This window comes from Salarias fasciatus, chromosome 5, assembly GCF_902148845.1.
Source record: "Salarias fasciatus chromosome 5, fSalaFa1.1, whole genome shotgun sequence".
Classification (NCBI taxonomy): Eukaryota; Metazoa; Chordata; class Actinopteri; order Blenniiformes; family Blenniidae; genus Salarias; species Salarias fasciatus.
Genome location: NC_043749.1, coordinates 36144312 through 36166881, shown reverse-complemented (window position 1 = coordinate 36166881; position 22570 = coordinate 36144312). Strand labels below are relative to the sequence as shown.

General features: G+C 48.2%; 1 protein-coding gene across 1 annotated transcript in view; it reads right to left on the bottom strand.

The window, feature by feature from the left end:
- Positions 1-22570, bottom strand: part of LOC115389268 (receptor-type tyrosine-protein phosphatase gamma-like) — a 463600-nt gene that overhangs the window by 133792 nt on the left and 307238 nt on the right. The window contains exon 4 of the mRNA XM_030092770.1: positions 12278-12426. Within this exon, the coding sequence (XP_029948630.1) occupies positions 12278-12426 (149 nt within the window). The remainder of the gene's footprint in view (positions 1-12277; positions 12427-22570) is intronic.

The window sequence follows — 22570 nt, the reverse complement described above, 5'->3', positions numbered from 1 at the left end:
TGGACCCTCGGCTGGGTGAAATGCTGTAGAAGACAGATGATTCTTTGTGGACAGATATCAGTGCTTCTGGTTAACTGCTGCCACGCTGGCTTCCCTAAACTAGGTTGCTTTCCTCTGTGAGCAGACTGAACAGAGCTGAAAACACATTTTCATGCATGCCTGAGTTTGGATGGGAAACACAGCGGTGGGCGACGACTGGAGCAGGAACCAGTTCTGTGCTGAATGTGAGGAAATGTGTAAAAGTGATGCACAGACATGCAGAGTCTGGGTTGATGGGAGTCCAGGCGACAGACAGGACGCGCTGTGGACACGGCGCAGGCTCTGCCAGTCAGGACTGCCGGGTTCTGGATGTCACGTACACACTGAAGAGGAAGACACTTTCCAGGAGACACGAACAGGAAGCAGTCACACAAAGAGGCTGGCGAGGAAAACCTGTGGACGCACTCACACCTGTTCCACTTCAGACGGAACGCGTGCAAAATATGGGAATAACAATGGAAGGAACGCACGCACGCACGCACACACCCTGACGCCAGGTGAGGCCGTGGCCTGGCAGTGCTGTGCTGGCCATATTAAGCAGAACATTAGGTTTGAGCAGCGGGCCGGGAGCAGCAGGTCCTCTTCATCACGCCACTCAGCAGCCCTATCAGCCTACACTTACTAAATGCAGGGCTGGTAAATCATGCATCATTCATGTGGAGCACTTGGAGAACACACAACACCACTCCTCCTCAGCACCGCCCGGCGGAATGCCGGTAATGGGTGGAGAGAGAGAGGACGGAGCGGGAGGAGATGTGGATGAGATGTGATGGGATCTGCCGCAGGAGGGATCCAGTGCTGACCTGTCATCTATCAGGGATCACGGTGAGATTCAATCAGCCTTCTGGAAAATCAGCGCTTGACAGACTAGAACTGCTGGTTCAGGGTTGTGGCCGAACTCTCAGCACTGAGCAGTGATCCGATAAAGGCAGGTCTCCTTGATTCCATGAAGAAGGCGTCTTTCAAACACAGCTGAGGCTCTGGACCAGCCCGGGATGAGGGGCGGAGACTCTGTGCAGACCCGGGGTTGAAGGCTCTTCCTTCTGTTCCCATGAGGGAGGGCTGGAGAGCAGGGTCAGCAGAAGGGCTGGGGGGCGGGATGGCCTCCCGGAGAGAGAGGGACTGCAGGTTGAAATCCCACAGCTGACAGGCCACCACTGTCTGCTCCCTGAGCAAGGCCCTCCGTCTTATGGGAAAATAAAGTAAACAAAGACAAATGACAAAGCACCGATCTGTAAGTGATGCTGAGCTGTCGGTCCTGCTCCGACCCGAGGAGGCTCCGACTCGGACCTCTGACCTCTGTTGGTGTCCAGAAAGACTAGTTTTACCCAGCACATCTCACAAATCCTGGATTTCACTGAGATCTGTTGCAGGGTTTCCGCCTGCGCTAAACTGTGCAGCGCCCGGACAACGGAGAGGAGAAAAAAAAACAAACAAGAAACTCTCTGACAGTCGAACACCGGCAGCGTTAGCCGTTAGCCCCCCCCCCCCCCCAAGGCCAAACTGTTTTTCCTGCAGGAAACACTGTTGGATTTAGAGGTGTAATACATATATATATATATATATATATATATATATATATATATATATATATATATATATATATATGTGTGTGTATGTATATATATGTACACATATATATATATATATATGTGTGTGTGTGTATATTAGGGCTGTCAAATGATTAAAATTTTTAATCAGATTAATCACAGTTTACAAATTAATTAATCATGATTAATCCCAAATAATCGCAATGTCCAACTATCCAACTATGTCTGAAATATACCCTTTTTTCCTGTATTGCATTAACAAAAAAATGACAGGATATGATTATATATATGTAACACGTGATGTGTTTTATATTTAAGGCTCCAAATAAAATAAATATTCAAAAAACTAAAACATGCACACCATAACATAATGTCTGTGTGTGTGCAGTGCTCCCTCTCTAAAGTTGGCTTTTGGCAGGAGTTACATTTTTAGGTCTGTAACAAATGTAGTAGCACAAGAAAAGTAAAACTAAGAGATACCACACTTTATTCTTGACAATTAAACAGGGCATTCTTAGCCAGTGTTCCTTTTTGTACGGAAAACAGAAAACTGCTTCAACATTTGTTAATCAAACAAGTAGAATCCATGGGGCCAGCAGCTTCTCTCCCTCCATATTGCTTTCTTCTTCTGTTCTGATAAATGAGTTGACACCAGGCCTCCTCTGCCTCCTGTCTGCTGCCCGTCCAGCTTCACATGTCCACGTGGGTGTGCGCTGCGCGTTGGTCTGCGTGACGTAAAAATTGTCATGAATTCCTGTCCTCTAGTTTCCGCGCGGACCGATCTGCGGACGTCCACGCAGCAGACAAAACATGACGGTAAAAGTGAAAGTAGACGGAGCTCCAGCCTGATGGCTCCACTGAAAGACACCGATAGAGTGAAAAACTGGTGGAAAGAGAGAGAGACTCTGTCTGGAGGGAGGAGAAGGTCTGCAGACAGAAGTGAAAGTAACTAATCGCTCCGCCGCCGCCCCCGCGATTCAGAAACAGAAAAAAAGGCTAAATAAACTTTAATACTTAATGATAATGTACTGACAGTGTATGTGCTTAATTTCCTCTAAATAATCCGTAATAAAGGAACAAATAAACAGTCTGTAGTGCCGGAAAAGCTTCTCGATCAGCCGAGGCTGAGGTGAGGCTTCTTCTTCTTCTTCGGTTGCTGGCAGCTTGCTGGCAGCTTGCATTCCACGCGGGTGCACTACTGCTACCCGCTGGTAGAGGTGAGGCTTGTCATGATGCGCATGCGTTAAACTGCGTTAAAATTTTTAACGAGATTGATTACATAAATTAATTAACGCAATTAACACATTATTTTTGACAACCCTAATATATATAAATATATGTGTACATATATATATATATATATATATATATATATATATATACATACGTACATATACATATATATACACATATACATATACATATACATACATATATATATATATATATATATATATATATATACATACGTACATATACATATATATACACATATACATATACATATACATATATATACATACATATCATTGTTTGTGGAGCACACTGCAAACATTAGAATGCAGCACAAGGTCCTTGGTATGAGAACAGAGGGCCTCCTTTCACCCTCGGACTTACAGTCCTGCCCTGAGGTCCCGTTATTATACACTATTAGAGAAATTAATTTCAGCAATAAGACAAAGGGAGGACAAAAACATGTTGTTCTTAATAAAGTCTGTCTAGACAGATGCGATGAGGGCCGCTGTCTGCCATCATTTCATTAACAATCAGAGTTCTTTTTGTGTCAGCAGGGAAAACTGTGCCACACATCACTAAAACACTGAATTCAGGCCAGCTGAAAAGGGAAAAACATGTTATCTTGAAACTGACATGTGGGCTTAAGTTGTGAAAATGTCTTCAAAATACTTCCAATTGATGCTCCAAAATAAATAAACTCCATCAAGAACTTTTGGAAAGCCTCAAACTGCTGCTGTCAGTCTCATACCCCTTCACACTGCAACTAGCAGGTCGACCTGTGTTCTCCACCCGCTAATAATCGCCTTTTGAGTTCTTTCACACTGCCTGCAGACCCGCCTGCTGGCGAGCCGAGTCGCTGTGTTTTCCTGCGCCGATAGTGTCCCGCATTGATGACATCATCAGCGCGACGGAGCAAAGCGAAAGTAAACAACGGACTAGAGCTCAGTCCCCGTTTCCTGTAGACGAATCTCCTCTTCCCCACAGATCCAGAGCAGCTCTCTGGTCTCGCTGTCCTGCCAATACTGGGTCATCTTGATGAGGGAAATATCACGCTGTGTCCAGAAACAACAACTAGCACGCTAACGTAGCCGCGCTGCGTTGACTCGCGTCTGCCTTTCACACTCCCTGCCTCTCCCACTAAAAGCCGATAGCAGCAACCCGCTAAAAACCCGCGTCGATGGCAGGGTTGAAAAACCCGGGTCTAAAGCCGAGTGAACGCTTCACACTGCCATGACGACCTGGTTAATTAGCGGGAATAAACGTGGTTTTGGCCAGAGGAAAGGTCTTCCTCTGAGACTTCCTCCTCTTCATCAGAAACACTTCATGCTCAGACAGAACAATATCTAACATTTTTTGTTGATTAAAATGTAAAAAAAAACCAAAACAAAACAAAACAAAAAGTCCACTATAGAAACATGAAATTGATGCAACAGACAGACCAAATATTTCTATCTGAAGGAAAGCTCAACAGGAAGTTCTACAGAACCAGACTCAGAGCCGAATTCCTGCAGAACCAGACTCAGAGCAGACGTCCTGTAGACAGGGTTCATACACATTTAAACCAACAAATTTCCATGACTTTTCCATGACTTGGCAGCATGTTTCCATACCTGACCTCGAAAACATCAATGTATGAATGAAATATCGGAAAAAAAATTATGCAATAATAATAAATCACCACAGTGGAACTGTCAAAAGATAGATCTGACAATCATGGCTTCATACAGAATAAATGTTCAAACTAACACTGATATACCAGCAATATGTTTACATAAGGAAAGATATGTAATGTTGTTGGGAAGCTCGCCTCTCCCCACCATCCCCACCAGTTATTGACATGCGGCCAAACCGCAATCCTCTCTGAAACGTTTGCATTTTCCACCTCACATGACTTGTATGAAAAGTGAGCATTGGCTCCCTTTAGCGCCCATAAAGCTTCTGCAGTTCGCACTTCATTCCTGGTGACAGCATTTGGGAAAGTCCCTTGTTTCAACATCAAGGTGGCGGCACCGCTGCTGCAAACAGCCGGTCGTCGGTAACCAGTCGCACCGGCCCCAATCCCAGTCGTCCCTGACCTCGTCGGTCCCAAGCGAAGACGGCCCCCGACCAACTCGACTCAGCCCCCGATCAACTTGGCCGTGACTCCCGACCAACTCAGTCCCAACTAACTTAAAAAAATTACTGGTAAATTTGTCTGGTGTGCCGCTGCTATGGAACCTGGACTGGCTCTAATTTTCAGCCCTGGAGTTTCAGACCTCAGACCGGGACACTTTCGATTTGAAATCAACTGAAATCATGATTTATAATCTTACATATGAAATCTACAATACCAATGTTCTGTAAAGCTTTTCTAAAACATTTCAAATTCATTCCAAGTAAGGGTTGCTTTATAATGCAAATTTATTTCAACACAAGTGCATTAAAATATTATACTACACATATTTCTCAATCATTTCAGAATCTATATTTTAAATATAGATTAACAGATGTCCAAACCTTAAAAATGCAATAAAAAACATTAAATATTCGATAAAATACGAGAATGTGGTTTCTCATAACACTATCATCTGTTTTTCAAAGGAACATGGCCGACCCTTAAAGGGCAACTTCGGTTTTTTGACATCTGGACCTTATTTCTAGGTGTGTCATGCTCATATACTCACTCAGACAAACATCGTGCAGCTCGGCGTCCTTCAGAAGTTATTTAGATCCAACCGATGTAGCCGCACTTAGCGGGGGCCACGGCAATGGAGCTTCAACGCGGGACATAATCTCTGCAAAGTTGCTCATTTTGGCTGTATTTTTTCATCCATCGCCAGTCTTATCATAAAGTCAGCTTGTCTACCGTCTTCAGGTGAGTCAGCTGACAGTTTTCGCTAACTTAGCCACAATTAGCTCGGATGGGAACGTTGCGGAGCTCCTCTCCCCAGCAGAGAGGCACTTTGAGTCGGCCTCGGCTGTCACGGCGCCCCGGCGTCTGACTTCCAGGAGCCGAGTTGGAAAATGGCCTCAGCTGCTCCACGGAGGCTCCGGACACCGGCGAAGACGCACGGCTCGCGCGCGGCCGCTGGATGTCTCTCCTCGCCGGGAGGAAGCGTATCTCCGCTTCCCGGTGGATGCGCGCTCTGGGCCGGCCGCGGCGCGGAGCTCTCTCTTCAGCGGGAGAATCCAGATCTCCGCCGCCCGGCGGATGCGCGCTCCGAGCCAGGCCACGGGACACCGCCGGAGGCCCCCCTTCCGACCGAAAGGCAACCCAGCGCCGATGGAGGAAAAAATACAGCCGAAATGAGCGACTTTGCAGAGATGATGTCCCGCGCTGAAGCTCCATTGCCGTGGCCCCCGCTAAGTGCGGCTAAATCGGTTGGATCTAAATAACTTCTGAAGGACTCCGAGCTGCACCATGTTTGTCTGAGTGAGTATATGAGCATGACACACCTAGAAATAAGGTCCAGGTGTCAAAAAACCGAAGTTGCCCTTTAAACATTAATGAGCTCCTGAGCCGAGCTCTGGCCTCGGCCTCTTTGTTTATGAGAAGATCATCGTCCAAAGACAGAGGATCTCATTCTCAGTGCTCATGAACACAGATGACTTAAATTTTTTTGGGTCAGAGGGCTCCGAAGTCTGTTCTTAATTATTTTTGCCGATCAGAAACTCCTCTCAGAGGAAACTTGTGTGATGGACAGTGTTAGCAGCAGCTTGTAGGCCAGTTCAGTAACAGACATCAGTGAGCAGAAAGAGAGAGAATGAGGAGAGCACAATGACGTTACTTTCATCCCATTTGCTTTTCAACAGTGGACTTTGTGTATTTACAATCTTACTTTTAATGATTAAAAAAAGATATCACTGGTCACTCCTGCCGTTCAGGTATAGAAAGTGGTATTATTGGAAGCAATGCTGCTTGTTCACACACTGTTCTGACAGCTCAGCTGTTCCTCCATCCTGACAGGATCATCCCTCACCACCACTGGCTCCTGCTCTGCTTAAGTCATATTTTAATATCCACCCATCCATCCATTTTCTAAACCGATTCTCCTTTTCAGGGTCGTGGGTGGCTGGAGCCGATCCCAGCTTCTGCGGGCGAGGGCGGGGTCCACCCTGGGCAGGTCGCCGGTCTGTCGCAGGGCTGACACATACGGCAAACAACCATTCACACTCACACTCACACCTCGGGGCAGTTTAGGGTGACCAATCAACCTGACATGCATGTTTTTGGACCGTGGGAGGAAGCTGGAGTACCCGGAGAGAACCCACGCACACACAGGGAGAACATGCAAACTCCACACAGAAAGGCCCCGAGCCCCGGCCGGGATTTGAACCCAGGACCTTCTTGGTGTGTGCATATTTTAATAACGATCTAAATTCTCAGCTCAAACCTCCGCAGGGACTCAACCTGAACTCATTAACATACGAAGCAGATAACCTGACACTGACAGCCAACACCCCACTGTTAGCTTCAAGATGCTAACTCGCGATAATGCTAACAAGCAAAAACGGACATTTTAAGCAACATAAATACAACCCAGGAGCTGCACAACACTAACAGAAGATGCTTATGGTATATAGACATTTATTTAACATCATCGTCACTGACTGCTCCATCACCATGATCCACCAGCAGCTGAACAGAAGCAGGAAAGAAAAGCGGACGTCTTCAACAATAAGAGCGCCACTTCAACATAAAAGCACATACACGCAGTCAATCGCAGCTTGACAGCTCAACACCGGCACAACGAAAAAAGTGAACACCGGCCCTTGCGGCCCTAGCATCAGACCGGCCCACCGGAAATTGTCCCGGTTCTCCCGATGAGCCGCTCCGGGCCTGCCTGTCCTCTGGGGGACAGCTCGTGATGGCGCTAGCTTCGCGGCCAGCCACAGCAGCTTGGTGCTTTGCTTCTTCAGCATGGCTCGTCTCCCCATATCGGAGATATCAAACTTCTGACTGCATACGACATATTTAGCTTTGCCTTTGTCCTCCGTCTTGTCCAGCTACGATTTATATTTCTCTGTGTACAGCCAAATATTGCTGAACGAGCACTTTCCCGGCATACTTGCGAGGCTAACTGTTGTAGCATGCTATCGCTCGATCCAATCAGCACTTTGCTAAACGTCACGTGACCAGACGAGAACCGAGGCTGATCAGATTAATGCGCGATACTTATTATTTATTGATCAATTTTAAATCAACCTCATAGGTCATTATTACTAAATTTTATCATTTGATGGGAAAAAAATCCATGACTTTTCCAAAACTTTTGAGGTGAACTTATGTTTCCAAAACTTTTCCAGGCCTGGAAAACGACATTTTAAAATTCCATGACTTTTCCAGGTTTTTTCAAAACGTACGAATCCTGTGTAGAACCAGACTCAGAGCAGACTTCCTGTAGAACCAGACTCAGAGCAGACTTCCTGTAGAACCAGACTCAGAGTAGACTTCCTGTAGAACCAGACTCAGAGCAGACTTCCTGTAGAACCAGAATCAGAGGAGACTTCCTGTAGAGCCAGACTCAGAGTAGACTTCCTGTAGAACCAGACTCAGAGCAGACTTCCTGTAGAACCAGACTCAGAGCAGACTTCCTGCAGAACCAGACTCAGAGCAGACTTCCTGTAGAACCAGACTCAGAGCAGACTTCCTGCAGAACCAGACTCAGAGCAGACTTCCTGTAGAACCAGACTCAGAGCAGACTTCCTGCAGAACCAGACTCAGAGCAGACTTCCTGTAGAACCAGACTCAGAGCAGACTTCCTGCAGAACCAGACTCAGAGCAGACTTCCTGCAGAATCAGACTCAGAGCAGACTTCCTGTAGAACCAGACTCAGAGCAGACTTCCTGTAGAACCAGACTCAGAGTAGACTTCCTGCAGAACCAGACTCAGAGCAGACTTCCTGTAGAACCAGAATCAGAGGAGACTTCCTGTAGAGCCAGACTCAGAGTAGACTTCCTGTAGAACCAGACTCTGAGCAGACTTCCTGTAGAACCAGACTCAGAGCAGACTTCCTGTAGAACCAGACTCAGAGCAGACTTCCTGTAGAACCAGACTCAGAGCAGACTTCCTGTAGAACCAGACTCAGAGTAGACTTCCTGTAGAACCAGACTCAGAGCAGACTTCCTGTAGAACCAGAATCAGAGGAGACTTCCTGTAGAGCCAGACTCAGAGTAGACTTCCTGTAGAACCAGACTCTGAGCAGACTTCCTGTAGAACCAGACTCAGAGCAGACTTCCTGCAGAACCAGACTCAGAGCAGACTTCCTGTAGAACCAGGCTCAGAGGAGACTTCCTGTAGAACCAGACTCAGAGCAGACTTCCTGCAGAACCAGACTCAGAGCAGACTTCCTGCAGAACCAGACTCTGAGCAGACTTCCTGTAGAACCAGGCTCAGAGGAGACTTCCTGTAGAACCAGACTCTGAGCAGACTTCCTGCAGAACCAGACTCAGAGCAGACTTCCTGCAGAACCAGACTCAGAGCAGACTTCCTGTAGAACCAGGCTCAGAGGAGACTTCCTGTAGAACCAGACTCAGAGCAGACTTCCTGCAGAACCAGACTCAGAGCAGACTTCCTGCAGAACCAGACTCAGAGCAGACTTCCTGCAGAACCAGACTCAGAGCAGACTTCCTGTAGAACCAGACTCAGAGCAGACTTCCTGCAGAAACTTCATTGATTAGTGTCTGCTGGCCACCAGTGCTGAGAGGCTCTTCTGTCCTGACACCTGTGTTTCCGTTCTGCTGGATCTGGAGCTTCACTCCATACTGATAAGTCGACTCTTCTGAATCATGTATTCCACAGTTGTCCTTTGGGCAGGGACCACTGCAGACCAGGACCCCCTGGGGACTGGCTCTGAAACCAGCCGCCATCATGGCAGAGCTGACTGACTCATGTTCTCACCTCAGCTGTGCTGTCTGTCTGATCTGACATCTCTGAGCTGTGATCTCTGGATGCTCCTGGCTGCATTGTGTTTCCTCCCTGGCTGACTCTTTGTGTCTTAGTTTGTCTCTGAATACATTACAGTTACTACGAAACAAAGACAGTAACTGGGCTTGTTTTTCAGTAGCGTTCTGAAAGGAACCATTTTAAAGATGACTGTCTGGAGTGATTTCCACCAATGAAGGGAAGAAATGTGGTTTCACCAGTTCTTGCGCTCCTTGTTGCGGTGTGCTGTGTGTCCACACGTGCGCATGCATTTGGTATATCAGCGTTCCCTTCTCGTCCAGCAGCGCTAACGCTGTGCACTGTTAGCAAGCAATGAAGTCAAACTGCAGCTGCACGGCAATCAAACTGTGTTCCCGTCACTGGGCCGATGCTGGGAGAGCGTGTGAGCCGGACGATCTGAAACGCCGCCGCTCACGCCGCACATTCTGAGCACACTGCCACACACAAACCACCACCACCACTTCAAATCACATACTGCGGGAAGACAGCTTCCGTGAAGCATTCTGGGAGACATTTTGAGGACATTTTCCGTGGCTGCAGGCAGCCTGGATGGAAGTTGAAGCACGTGTGACGTCTGACCCAGATGAATATGTTCTAGTGTCAGAAGACGTCCAGATCAATAACGCTTAGCATGTGAGGAGAGACAGTCCCAACCTGGATTCAAACCACACACACACACACACACACACACACACACACACACACACACACACACACACACACGCACACACACACAAAAACATATGCCAGCACCTAGCATAACTTGTGGACAAGCATGAAAACTACGTCTTGTTCAGTGTGTAAGGAAAGACACACATCCTTTTCTGAGCGCTGCTGTGTTAACATGACAGTTGACTGAAACAATGCAGAGACGATGAGTTCTCACTTGCATTGTTGTCATAGAAACAGGGATGCGATTGGCTCCAGCCCACTGTGACCCACAACAAGATAAAACGGGTAGAGAAGATCATTGTATGGTTCTTCCAGGGACTCCCAGGTCCTCTCTCAGCTAAACAAACATCCTTTGAGTCTAATTGTTGACCCTAAAAATCCCCACAGAAACAATGTGTGCGTCAGTGTGCGTCAGTGTGCGTCAGTGTGTGTCAGTGTGTCTGTGTGCGTGTCGGTTTGTAGGTGTGCGCAGGAGAAAACTTCCACTGGAACCCAGAAATGCTTCCATGCCGAAGCTAGATGGGTTGTGACTGCACTTATAAATCCAGGACATGAGAAGCGGAGCTCCTGAAAGCTCGGAGTCGCTCTCTGAGGCGGGCGGCAAGTGACGGTCTCAAACCCAGAATGCATCATTCCCATGCAGGACTCTCAACTGCTGACACAACACGCCTTCATCCAACTTTGTTGAAAGGCTTAAAAGAAGCAAAAGAACAAAAGAAAAGTAGAAGAGAAGGAGAAATTACAATATCAAGCTGAACCGTCAGCCGATCTACCAAATGTCAAACTATACATATTCATTTGTTTGGCCGTTTGGAGCAAAGAGGTATTTCTCTTGGAGCGCCCAGATGGAGACGGCTGACATTTCAGCATCCGGGAGAACGACAGACACAGAAACAACAGGAACATTCACACATGTGCAGAAACGCCCAGAGACGCTGGGACTGAAGCTGTTTAGGCAGCTGAAACACGACGGGCTCCTGTTTGAAGCATCGTCACACTGCTTCTGACGGCATGCAGACACCCGCAGACATTTTAGTCACCAATTCTCACAGCTAACACTAATGCTAACCTGTAACGCTAACAGCTAATTCTCAAAGCTAATGCAAACAGCTAATTCTCAAATGCTAACCTCTAATGCTAACAGTTAATTCTCAAAGCTAATGCTAACAGCTAATTCTCACAGCTCACACTAATGCTAACCTGTAACGTTAACAGCTAATTCTCAAAGCTAATGCTAACAGCTAATTCTCACAGCTAACACTAATGCTAACCTCTAACACTAACAGCTAATTCTCAAAGCTAATGCTAACAGCTAATTCTCACAGCTAACACTAATGCTAACCTATAACGCTAACAGCTATTCTCACAGCTAATGCTAACAGCTAATTCTCATAGCAAACACTAATGCTAGCAGCTAATTCCCACAGCCAACAGTAAAACTCCCTGGTTGACAGCTGGCACAGAGCAACTTGAGGAGCTGAACATTCTGAGTTTTCACGGCAGTCAGTCAGGAGCTCACTGCTGCCAGGAGGAGCTGGATCGTCTCATTCTATCTCAAATGGAACAGAAGCCAGTGAGGAGATGTGGAGGCGGTATGGGACCATGAGGAGCACCGTTTGCAGGTGATCAGCACCATGGTCGCTGAGTCGGGACTGAAGTGGTTGAGGTGCAGGTCTTGCAGTTACACTGGCCAAAGTGTGCTTGAATCAGAAACGGACTCTCGAGCTGCTGCTGACGGGTGAGCAGCTCACAGGAGTGTGATTTACCGCCGATGTGAGAATACTCACACACTGAATATGTAGTGCAGTGTGTTTCACTAGAACAGGCTGTGTGACGTCCGGTGGACGGAGCTTACCTCCACTGGGTAACGCCGGCCGTTGACGCCGTGTTCAGAACCTTCAGATCCGTTGCTGGGTCCCCAGTGAAACTCCACTTTCTCAGCTTTAAACCTCCCAGGTAGCCCGGCTCCCCGAACAAAGTAATCATCTTTCAACATAATGGCCACTGGAAGAAAAACAGAGCAGAGAAGCAGAGCTAGATGAGAGGCAGTGAGTGGCCATACATCACTTCAGCATGCATGGCAATCACTGCACTCACAGAAACACACAAAGAAACACACACAGGGGCAAAATTGGTGTCTTTTGTTGACGTGAAGCCAGATTTCAAAGATTGGCCGAACCAGTCAACCTGTGAGCGAGGACACGCTCTCAGCATCACAGCCCTGGAAGGTCTGCAGAGACACAGACAAAAGAAACGTGTTGTGAGGACATGCTAAAGCCAAGGCTGAGTTTAGACTCTCAGGGAGGAAGCCGGCTCACACGCGTCCATTTCCCTCCGTCTCCATCAGCTCTCAAATGAGGGGCTAATTTGCCAGACGAAATGGTTCTCTTGGCGGTGGAAAATTGCCCTCGAAGGGTCCTTTGTTATTCCATCACATCTTGCAGACATACAGTGAGAATTAAGACAGGTCCTTATTTTGAATTGACAAATGGCTCTGAAAGGATTCCCATGTTCCATTAAGCTCGTCTGCAGCCCCCTCGCTTCCACTTCATCCGCATTCAGAGAGGAGGAAGTTTGTCATTTTCATGAAGTTTCTCCAAGAGTCTCGAGTCTTGAATTATTACACACACCTGGAGACACACAACCCAGACCTGTTTAAGTGTGTGAGCAGAACAGGCTTCAGCTGCACGTGTAAGTCTGTCCAGGATGGTCGCCGGAGTCAGGTTCTGGATTATTCATCACACTGGAAAACAAACTGTCAACACATGACAGAAGAGTCTCGGCTGGTTTTATGGTTTCACTCCGGTCCAGATGCCTCGCCTGTAGTCCACTTTGTCCGTACACTTGCTCAGTTTGACAAGTCAAAGCTCAGAAGTCAAAGAGCTAGAGTGGGGCTTCAGACCAGGTGAATTAGTTCCACGCGATGTGAGCACCGCCCCCACCTTCCTCCTGTTAACGTTTCCATCCCAGCATTCAGCAGCGTCTCGAGCAGCAGATCCCTCCACAGATGAAACGCTCTCTGGCGTTAGAAACGCTGCCTCCATGCATAATTCATGGCAGAGCACGGGGACATTTGTCTTGTTAGCCATGCATTCTGTAGCGGGGAGAGCAGAAGCTGCGCGCCATTTTGTTTCGCAGCTGTTGTTTGTGTTAGTGTTTTCACACGGCTCTCTTCATGCTGCGACATCCCAAATCCATCTAAACGGCGCTGGCTGTGTTCTTCCTGTGCAGGTGTCCATCGTCAGCTTGTCTGTGGGTGGTCTCGAGAAGGGGCCCAGCGCTGGGCTGAGGACTCCTTTCTGGTGGTTTCCCGTCCGTGTGCCTTCAGCCAGCTGGTGACCCTCCTCCTGAGGGCCGGCGTGCCGGAGCGCCCCCTCCTGGCTGGCCGGGGCGTTTCCACTAGGCATGCGCCAATATGAAAAATTGATATCACCATATTGGCGGCCCAAAATATTCACAATATTATCACGATATTGGCGCGTTGCTTTTAATACTATTGAAAATGCCCCAAAACACTGTGAAATCTATCAACAACATCTGTCAACAACACTGTGCATGTTAAAGGAATACTCCACCCAAAAAACGATTTGGCCTCATTTTCTACTCACCCTCATGCTGAGAAACACTCTGGAGCACTGTTTTGATGTCTCAAATGCAGCTGGAGGTCCTGGGGGATTTTCGTTTTCCACAAACAGGGACCGACAGAGCCCGACAGAAAAAACGGTCCATAAAGTCCACAAAACATGCCTATTTTCCTTCATACTGCTCGTCTGCTGTAACCCAAGTGTCCTGAGTGGGTAACATCCATAATTAATTCTAAACGAGGTCATTAAGTACAGTTTTAAACAGTGCGATACTTCCGCAGTGCTCGTCTGCACGCGCTCCCTGAACTATGGAAGCCGCGGCAGACCAAGCCAGATGCTTGTGCGTCTGTGCTTTAGCACAGTAGTCCCTGAAAGCGCGCAAGCTGTTTTTCCCAGCAGAAAACAGAATCTGATGCTTGCGCGCTGATCGCGTTTAGTGATGTGTTCCGCCATTTTGTGCTTTTCCGAAGACGGGGGTCCTGCTGTGCTGACGTCGGCGCTGTGTGTGCTTTCCCTGTGGAACTTTGTGAGATGATACTTTGCAGAGATCTGCACAAGAATATGCTGTAGCGAGTTTAACAGCCAAAACTCTGGAATCATTCTTGTTTTAATTTTATAAACACAGTCCGGTTTCTTTCCGGTCCCCCCTCGTATAATAAAACAACATTGTGATCGGGGGTTTGATCGGAGCAGAGCGCTGTGGCGTGCAGAGCACAAGCGCTGTGCGTACGGTGCGCGTAGCGGTTCGTGCGGCACGCGTTGCGGTGCGGCGTGCCACGGCTGTACGCGGCGCGGCGCACCCATGCCGTACAGGCCCCCTGTCGGCGGGCCTGCCCAACCATGTGAAAGACTCCCTATCTCTCAATGATAAAGAATCCTTTAAAAAAAACTCCTGGATCCAGACAGTGATCCGGATCATCACCAAAATTTAATGGATTCTAAGTTAGCCCAAGACCCACCTTTCCACTAAGTTTCATTGCAATCCGTCCATTACTTTTTCCATAATGTTGCTAACAGACCAACCAACAAACCAACAAACCAACGTGATTCCATAACCTCCTGGCGGAGGTAAAAATTGCCAAATAAATCACACAAACAATCACTGATTGCCATTTGTGTGTGTCTCGCCCTGCAGTGCGCACCACTGCGTCATAGAACCAAGATGGCGGCGGCGCTAGTGTGGTTTACGTTCAATGAAGTCTCCCAGCTGGATGATGCCTCAGTCATGTGTAACGTTTGAATGCTCGCCAGACGCAGAACGTCAACAAACTTTATTTAAACTCCCAAGATTAACGACAAGCCCACAAGATGGCGACAATAACATTCAGGTGCATGGCGCTCTTTCACTACTCCAGAGGATTATAAGTTTAGTTTTGGTGAGAGGAGAGCGTGGATAGATGGAAAATGACCACAAAACGGTAAGGAAATAAAACATGTTGTTTTTAGTGTGAATAGCTTTGAGATTTGGTGAAGAAGTGTGTGAGAAACATGCGATCTGAGGTTCTGGCTGTGAAATGTGAAGCTGGGTTTTGGGTTTGTTTTGCCGCTGAGGGGAGGCGGTCGGGTCAGAGAATATCCTGCCTGGTGTCTCCTGAAGTGCAGCTTTTCTAGTTTCATACGAGGCCCAGTATGTTGGGATGGAGCAGACGGATCTCTGGTTCTGTTGCGTTTTGTGTCGGGATGTGCGCTGAGGGGGGCAGTACAGTGTCCGTCGGGCCGAACGCGTTAATGCCTCATTTTTATCATCCTGGCATAAAATGACTTACTTTAGGGGTTTTCTATGGATGTGGGACTCTTGTGGTGGTTTGTACTACACTTTGCTGCAGAGGCTTTGACACCTTGGGTAAGACCAATAGCTGTTTGTTTAACGGGCTCGTCTCCAAATGAAACAGACGATATGTTGTAAATGATGTGATATGATAATCTCGGCTGTGCAATATCGTAAATCGCGATTATATCGTAAATTGGCACATCCCTAGTTTCCACCCAGTTGGACTACTGGAACAAACCCTGGTCTCACTGCAGCCGGCGTTCTCTGGGACGGACTGGACTGAAGAAAGACGGACTGATGGAGCGAGGGGTGGAGCCGCTTTGACAGACATCCAGCACAGGACATCAGCCAGTCCGCTGTGAGCCAAGAGGCAGAGTTGAGTCTCCAGTCCTCAGCCGTGGTTCCTGCTTGTGAACAGGCAGTAGAGATTTCTCGTGTCGGGCCATGCTGGCTGAAGGCTGGAGGCGGTCCGTCCTTCATTCTGTGGCGTCTCGTCCTCATCCTGGAAGAAGCGCTTTAACAGTGAGTGTGTGTCCAGCCCTGTCATGCCGTGTCTCAAGGTTAAAAGCTTGACGCATTGTCAGCTCTCCACGTCGTGCTTTTCACTTCCATGATGGCGCTGATGTCTGCAGACAACGCGTCCCATTTGTTGTTCTGTGCATCTCCATCCTGCTGAGTGTGATTTCCTCTACTTTGGTTAACAGCAGTGTTTAGTCCTGTTTTTCAGCGTCTCAGCCCTGTCAGTGTGCCATGGCACTGCATCCCATAGGGTGTATTAAACGTTTCCTGACCAGTACTTCATCCTACCCCACCGGACGCCACTCATCCTCCTCCTGGGTGGAGCCTGTGTAGCTCAGAACCAACCTGGCCAGACCCTGCATAGTTCAGGTGCTGTCAGCCGGCGCGGAGGCTTCTGCCTTCATTCACTGGCTCAACAGACTTTCCAGCAAGGTTCTGCCTGAAACTGCTCTGTTGATGTGAAACGTGGCGTTTTCTGCAGTCAGGGATGATTGTGTTCCAGCTATGGTTCATTCAGTCGCTGCTGCAAATCAGTTCTGACAGCACACACATCCAAAGCAAGCACAAGCAGCTGCAGGAGCAGTTTGTTTCCTTTCCGCCACCGTTACCACTGCCGGGCCCTTCTAAAAGTTTTCTGACAGTTGCCTCAGTGGATAACTGTATAGTGACCACTCCCACTGCTGTGACCAGCGGCGCCGTCAACGCGCACAGCTCAATAAAGTTCGGAGGTTTTCAGGGGTTCACCAGCACACTTGGCATTTTCAGACCGCCTGTCCAGGCTGGTCCCGGTCCACCAGGACCCACCACACCCCGCCCTGACCTGAAACCAGCTCCAGACAGAACCGGGCCAGGAGGGACAGTATGTCCTGCTGCAGCAGCAGAGACAGGGACAGAGACGGGGACGGGGACGGAGGCAGGGACAGGGAGAGACACGGGGACAGTGACGGAGACGGAGACAGAGACAGCCGAGTTGCTGTTATATTTCTGTCACTCTGGAGGTCTGTCTCAGCAGGTGAAGAAGGAGTATTTCATTTCCAAACTTTGGCTTTCTGCTTTTCACTCAATATTCCAGACTCAGAGGATGGAAGCTGCAGAGCAACAGAACACCATATATTCATCAACAGCTTCACGTGCACTAAAGTCCCCCTGCAGACTGTGCACGAGCAAGCAGAGGAGGGGAAGCCGTCCCACTGTCCACTCAGAGGGGAGACGTGTCCTCCGTGAAGCTTCTCGGGGGCCGAGCTCCCCGAGAGCAGACGGTCTGTCCTCCCAGCTCATCCAGTCCAGCAGGTTATCCGAGTCTCTGCTGCACTGCAGCTGTCGGGGACACAGCAGACACATCGAATTCAAACCCCACTAAAAGCTTCTGTTTCAAGCTTCTTCAGCTCACATCTCTCTGACTTGAATTACTGACTCATATTTTCTGACTCCATGCGCCCACAGTGTGAACTGTGGTCAAGTGACAACATTCAAAAGGTGGCATCTCATGTTGAACACACACAAACATGGAGGTGGAGCCAATGGTCAGTGATCAGCTCAGTCACCAGGGGGCGCTCAAGATACGTTCAGTTTGTTTCTGGCACCAGCTGACCCCTGACCATCAAATGATTCATTCTCAGGCGAACAGAAAGCTCAGACTGCTGTGAGTCGCTCTGAGCTTCAGACAGGCGTTACTGTCTCTGTGTCCGCAGGGGGACAGAGCGGGAGGACACCGAGTCAGGAGGACTGGAGCAGGACTGTCCAGCAGCTCAGCAGCAGGTGGAGACAGCAGACCGCCCATCTGATGGAGGGAGCATGCTTCATCTCCATGTTGATAAGAGACATTCTCACTGAAGACATGCCACCTGCTGAGAGTCAGCTCTGAAACGGTTCGGCCAGAACAGTTACCGTCTGTAATCACACAAACTTTGACCTTAAACTGAACATATTTTAGAAGGAGGACTTTAATAATTCCATGTAACTAAATTATTTAAACCAGCACTTCAGCTACTTTTAGAGTTTTTTTTTCTTAACTTCTGTCTAAGATGTGAGCCCTGATGGCATCTGCAGTGAAGTGACTGGATGGATGCTCTCCCTCTATACCTCCCATCACAGCAGGATCAGTTTAAATGGAGGGGAAACGTGGACAGGGACAAATAATGAGGGATGATTTGTGCCATAAATAGATCTTACCAGCAGCAGGGCTGTAACGGGCCTGAGCGAGTCCTGGCAGTGGGCTGATCACATTAGGTGGATCCTGGGAGCTGCTGGTGATGCTCCTGTACACTGCAATATCTCTCACTCTAAATGTGTCCCTCAAATAAGTTTAGCAGTCACCTCCTGTCCCCCTCTACTTGGTGTGGACTCCTGTCCCCCTCATTTTCTCTTCCATCCAGCTGCCAGAAACTCTGGCTTTTATTCAGAGCAGCTGTCCTGCACCGCTCAGTGTCACCACAAGAATCTATACTTCATGCCGTGTTAGCTAGAGAGACAGAGACAGAGAGAGACGGACGGACGGACGGACAGAATGTTGGAAATAATCTTTCCTGAGTTGAAGAAGAGCTTCCTAAGAAAGCGAGCTGCAGTCAGGATGGCAGCATACAGTAAGCTGCTTGAAAACTTGTGGACATGGTCCAGTCTCCACGCACGCCACGTGCATGACTGCGCTGCCATGCTATCACAGACGGTGGCTGAGAGACTTTGCGCTTATTGCTAGCTGGATGCGTCCTCTCCTGTTTATCCCGGACAGCTTGGTGTGCAGCACCTCCAACAGAACAGGGTGCTGTTTCAGTTCAGGTCCTGGTGCACCAGCTCCGGGCCGGTTCAGGTCTATGCTTCTTTACGTTGGGGAGTTATAGTCTGCATTTGGGGCTGGAGCTCACACTATGTGTTTATTCAATATTGGGGTTCAAGCTCCTTATCTGATGAAATTTCTCTAAATCGTTTTTTTTCTTTTTTTCCAACATGCACTTTGGCCATCGTAGTTCTGTTGGGGGTCATCTTTATGGGAAGTTAGGCTGTCAGTCGTGACTGGTAACTGATAATTAATACTTATCTATGACAAACATTGGGATCTGATACACATCATGCTACCCCTGAGCAGTGTTGTTGAGATTACTCCATAAAAGTAATCCTGCTACTGATCACTCCTTTAGAAAATAAAAAAGTAAAAAAGATGAAGTAACGGCTACTCGGTGTGTTGGAATGAACTTTAAGTGAATATGAAATGCAGTATTTCCTAACCCTGACCCTGCTCGGTCAACGGACAGGCTCTCCAGTGTTTGGGTCTTGACCCACGGACCCAAACGCAGACAGCGAAGGCGGACGGGCGTATGCTCCAGTCCATGCTGGAGGAACCCACAGCAGAGAAACCGCTGTGACAGGGACGTTTCCCATCTGAACACGCCACCTCACGTCGGTTTGTTTACACCTGTCAGCCTCGTCACACCTGATGGAGGGAGCTCTCATCTGTCACAAGAGCCGGAAGGTCTGAGCTGTCGCTGTGCCGCAGAGCCGCCGTCCACTGCAATGGCCGCCAGTCATCTGTCATCCAACGTGCCAGACTCTCTGAAACGAGGCAGCTTAAAGACAGCTTTTCATCCAGAGGTACTTTGTGAATTCAGTCGCTCCAGCTCTCCTCTCGTGTTCCAAGTCTCCTGGTTTCCACTTTCCCTCCTGACTGCTGCTGCCGGCCTGGTATCTTTCATTCTGCCTGCTGGTGACTCCACAGGGAGGGCAGTCCTGGTGGGGCTCACAAACCCAGCTTTTAATTCCTAACAGGTAGAACTTTCCTGTGGTCCAGTGAAATCCCAGCATCCTGAGTGTTTCATCACTGAACACTCCCGGTTTGTTTGCAACACACTGCCCGAGTCCTGCTGATAAAATAGAAAAGAGTAAACTATCTGACTTCAAATCATGTGATCAAGATTCTACTTATGTGTTTTCATCAGACTACATCCGCTGTGTCTTATTTAAAATAGATTACTGTGACAACATTTTATGACTAACATTTTCCCATAATATTGAAAAAAAATGAGATCTCAGTGTTTGTTTCAAAGTTCCTGTTGAAGGAGTGTTCACTGAGACATACTGCTGATGTTACAGTCGCAGTGTCGTGGAAATGGGTGCTGCAAGAGACCGAACTCTTGTTCTGCTGTTCCAGGAAGTGCCTGTTCCTCGCCTCAGCGTGCAGAGTGTGGAGCAGAGCGATTTTATATGCAGGCATTCATGAAACCGTCCATGTAACGATATAAAGCTGTGAGCACATCATGTCTTTACCGGTCCGGCAACAGACGGTTGTCATGTGACACTTTGTGGAAATGGAACTGCTCCTAAACACACAGCTGCGCTCTGCACGCCACTCAAAACGCTGTCAACAGCGGCGCCGGCCACCTGTGGCCCCTCAGCTCAGTCCTCCAGTCAGGGAGCGGATCATCCATCTCAGTGACAGCTCCAACGGTGAGAAATACCTGCGGCTGACAAGGAGGGTCCTCGACATGCCGGGAGAGGCGGCTGCAGATGGCCCGCCGCCGAATCCGACGTGCGCTGACACCTGCCGCCGCGCTCGCCCCGGCACGGCCCGGATCCAGCCTGTCTGAATGGAGATGGGATGTGCTCTTCATCAGAGAAGACACCTGTCCTGTTTTATAGGGGTGTGCAGGAACAAGATGCACAGCTGTTTGCGTGCAGACGTCTGCCGACAGAGGCGGGGTTATCACAGCCGTCACACTGCAGCGTTTCGGAGCGAGCGCAGCAGCATCGGCCTGAACACATCTGGCAGCTCCGACCAGCGATGCTCCGTCTGACGGACAGCTTCTTACATTTCGTTAAAACTACAGCATTTATTCTTCTCTTCATCTGTGAAGGGAGCTCCCGCCTCTCTGCTGCCCCCCAGTGCCCAGAGCGGGGAACATTTCTCCACATCAGGCGACATCTGACCTCTGCTCTCTGCTGGATGAGAACAACCTGCCGACCCCTCAGTCACAACACTGAACGAATCAAATGCCACTAAGTTCATTACTGCTCACTTTTGAAAAACCTTAAAAACATGTTCTTTTAGATTTTAAATGAATGCATGTAGAAGAGTGGTGGTGTTTTATGTTCCTGCAATCCAGACTGAACACGCTGTGCTTTCAAAAGACAAACAAATCATCTCTCTTTATGACATTTGAAAACCAGAATCATTAAAATGCCATAAAGACTAGCTCTGGCCTGTGTCCTGACTGAGTTTATGGGTTTTAAAACACTTTGTGAGAGGTTGTGCTCGCTTGTTTACCACGATGCCGTCATGGAGGCAAGCGAGGAGCAGCAACACGTCAGAGTCATCAGCCACTTTAAACTAGTTTGTTTATACTGGACTGGTGTTTGTATGAAGAAATGATCTGATACCACGACTCTTCACCTCCCAGTTCTCTGCGGTGGAGAACAGGGTTGTCACTATCAACAGAAAATCTGAGTCTGGCCGACTCCCAGTGTTTTACTCAAAGTGCCATGCAGTTTTCCCTGAGTCTACCTTCTTTAAAGGTTTGTGATCTATCTACTGGATAGAAGATGTGATCACAGCATCATTAGTATGACTTCTAAACAATCTGAGGGGACTTTGTTCAGTTAAAGATCATATTGATTTACCTCCGAGAAAACATGCATATTCCTTCTACTGGTCTTTTCCCACTGCACCTAAAGTCAAGGAAACTCGTTCTAAAATGCTGTCAGCTTTACCCCTTGTAATGATTTTCTTCTGATCTGGCTTCCTCGGCTTTAGTTTGTCTGAGGCTGAAGCCGTTGATCACTTGTTTCACAGGAGTCCTTCTGTGAAGACATTCTGGTCTGATCTTCACCTCTGGGTCTCACTGTCACCTGACAACATTCCTCCTTCTACCTGTGATTATCTTACTGATTTTATGGGTAACCTGGATGAAAAAGGTTCTGATATGATAAATCTTGTAAATATCCAAAACGTATGCATGAGTGGAATGGAAGTTCTCCCTCTTTCACTGCTTTTTCTCGTTTGTTCCATCTCAGTGCATCATGAAAACAACAAGGTCGACTCCCTGACTCCTGCTGGCGTTTAATTCAGCTGAATATCATTTTCCTCCACACACATTTGCTTTAAGGCACTGGTCTGTTGTAAGTTTACATGTTGAAGATCAGACAGTGCTGGAGTTTCTAAGCTGACAGTCGATCCTATGTGAGCTCAGAAATGTCAACAGTATTGACGAGGGTCTCGTCCCTGTCAGGAGGGTCTGCTGGTGTTCTGAACTGGGGCTGCACGATTGTGACAAAAAACCTAATAGCA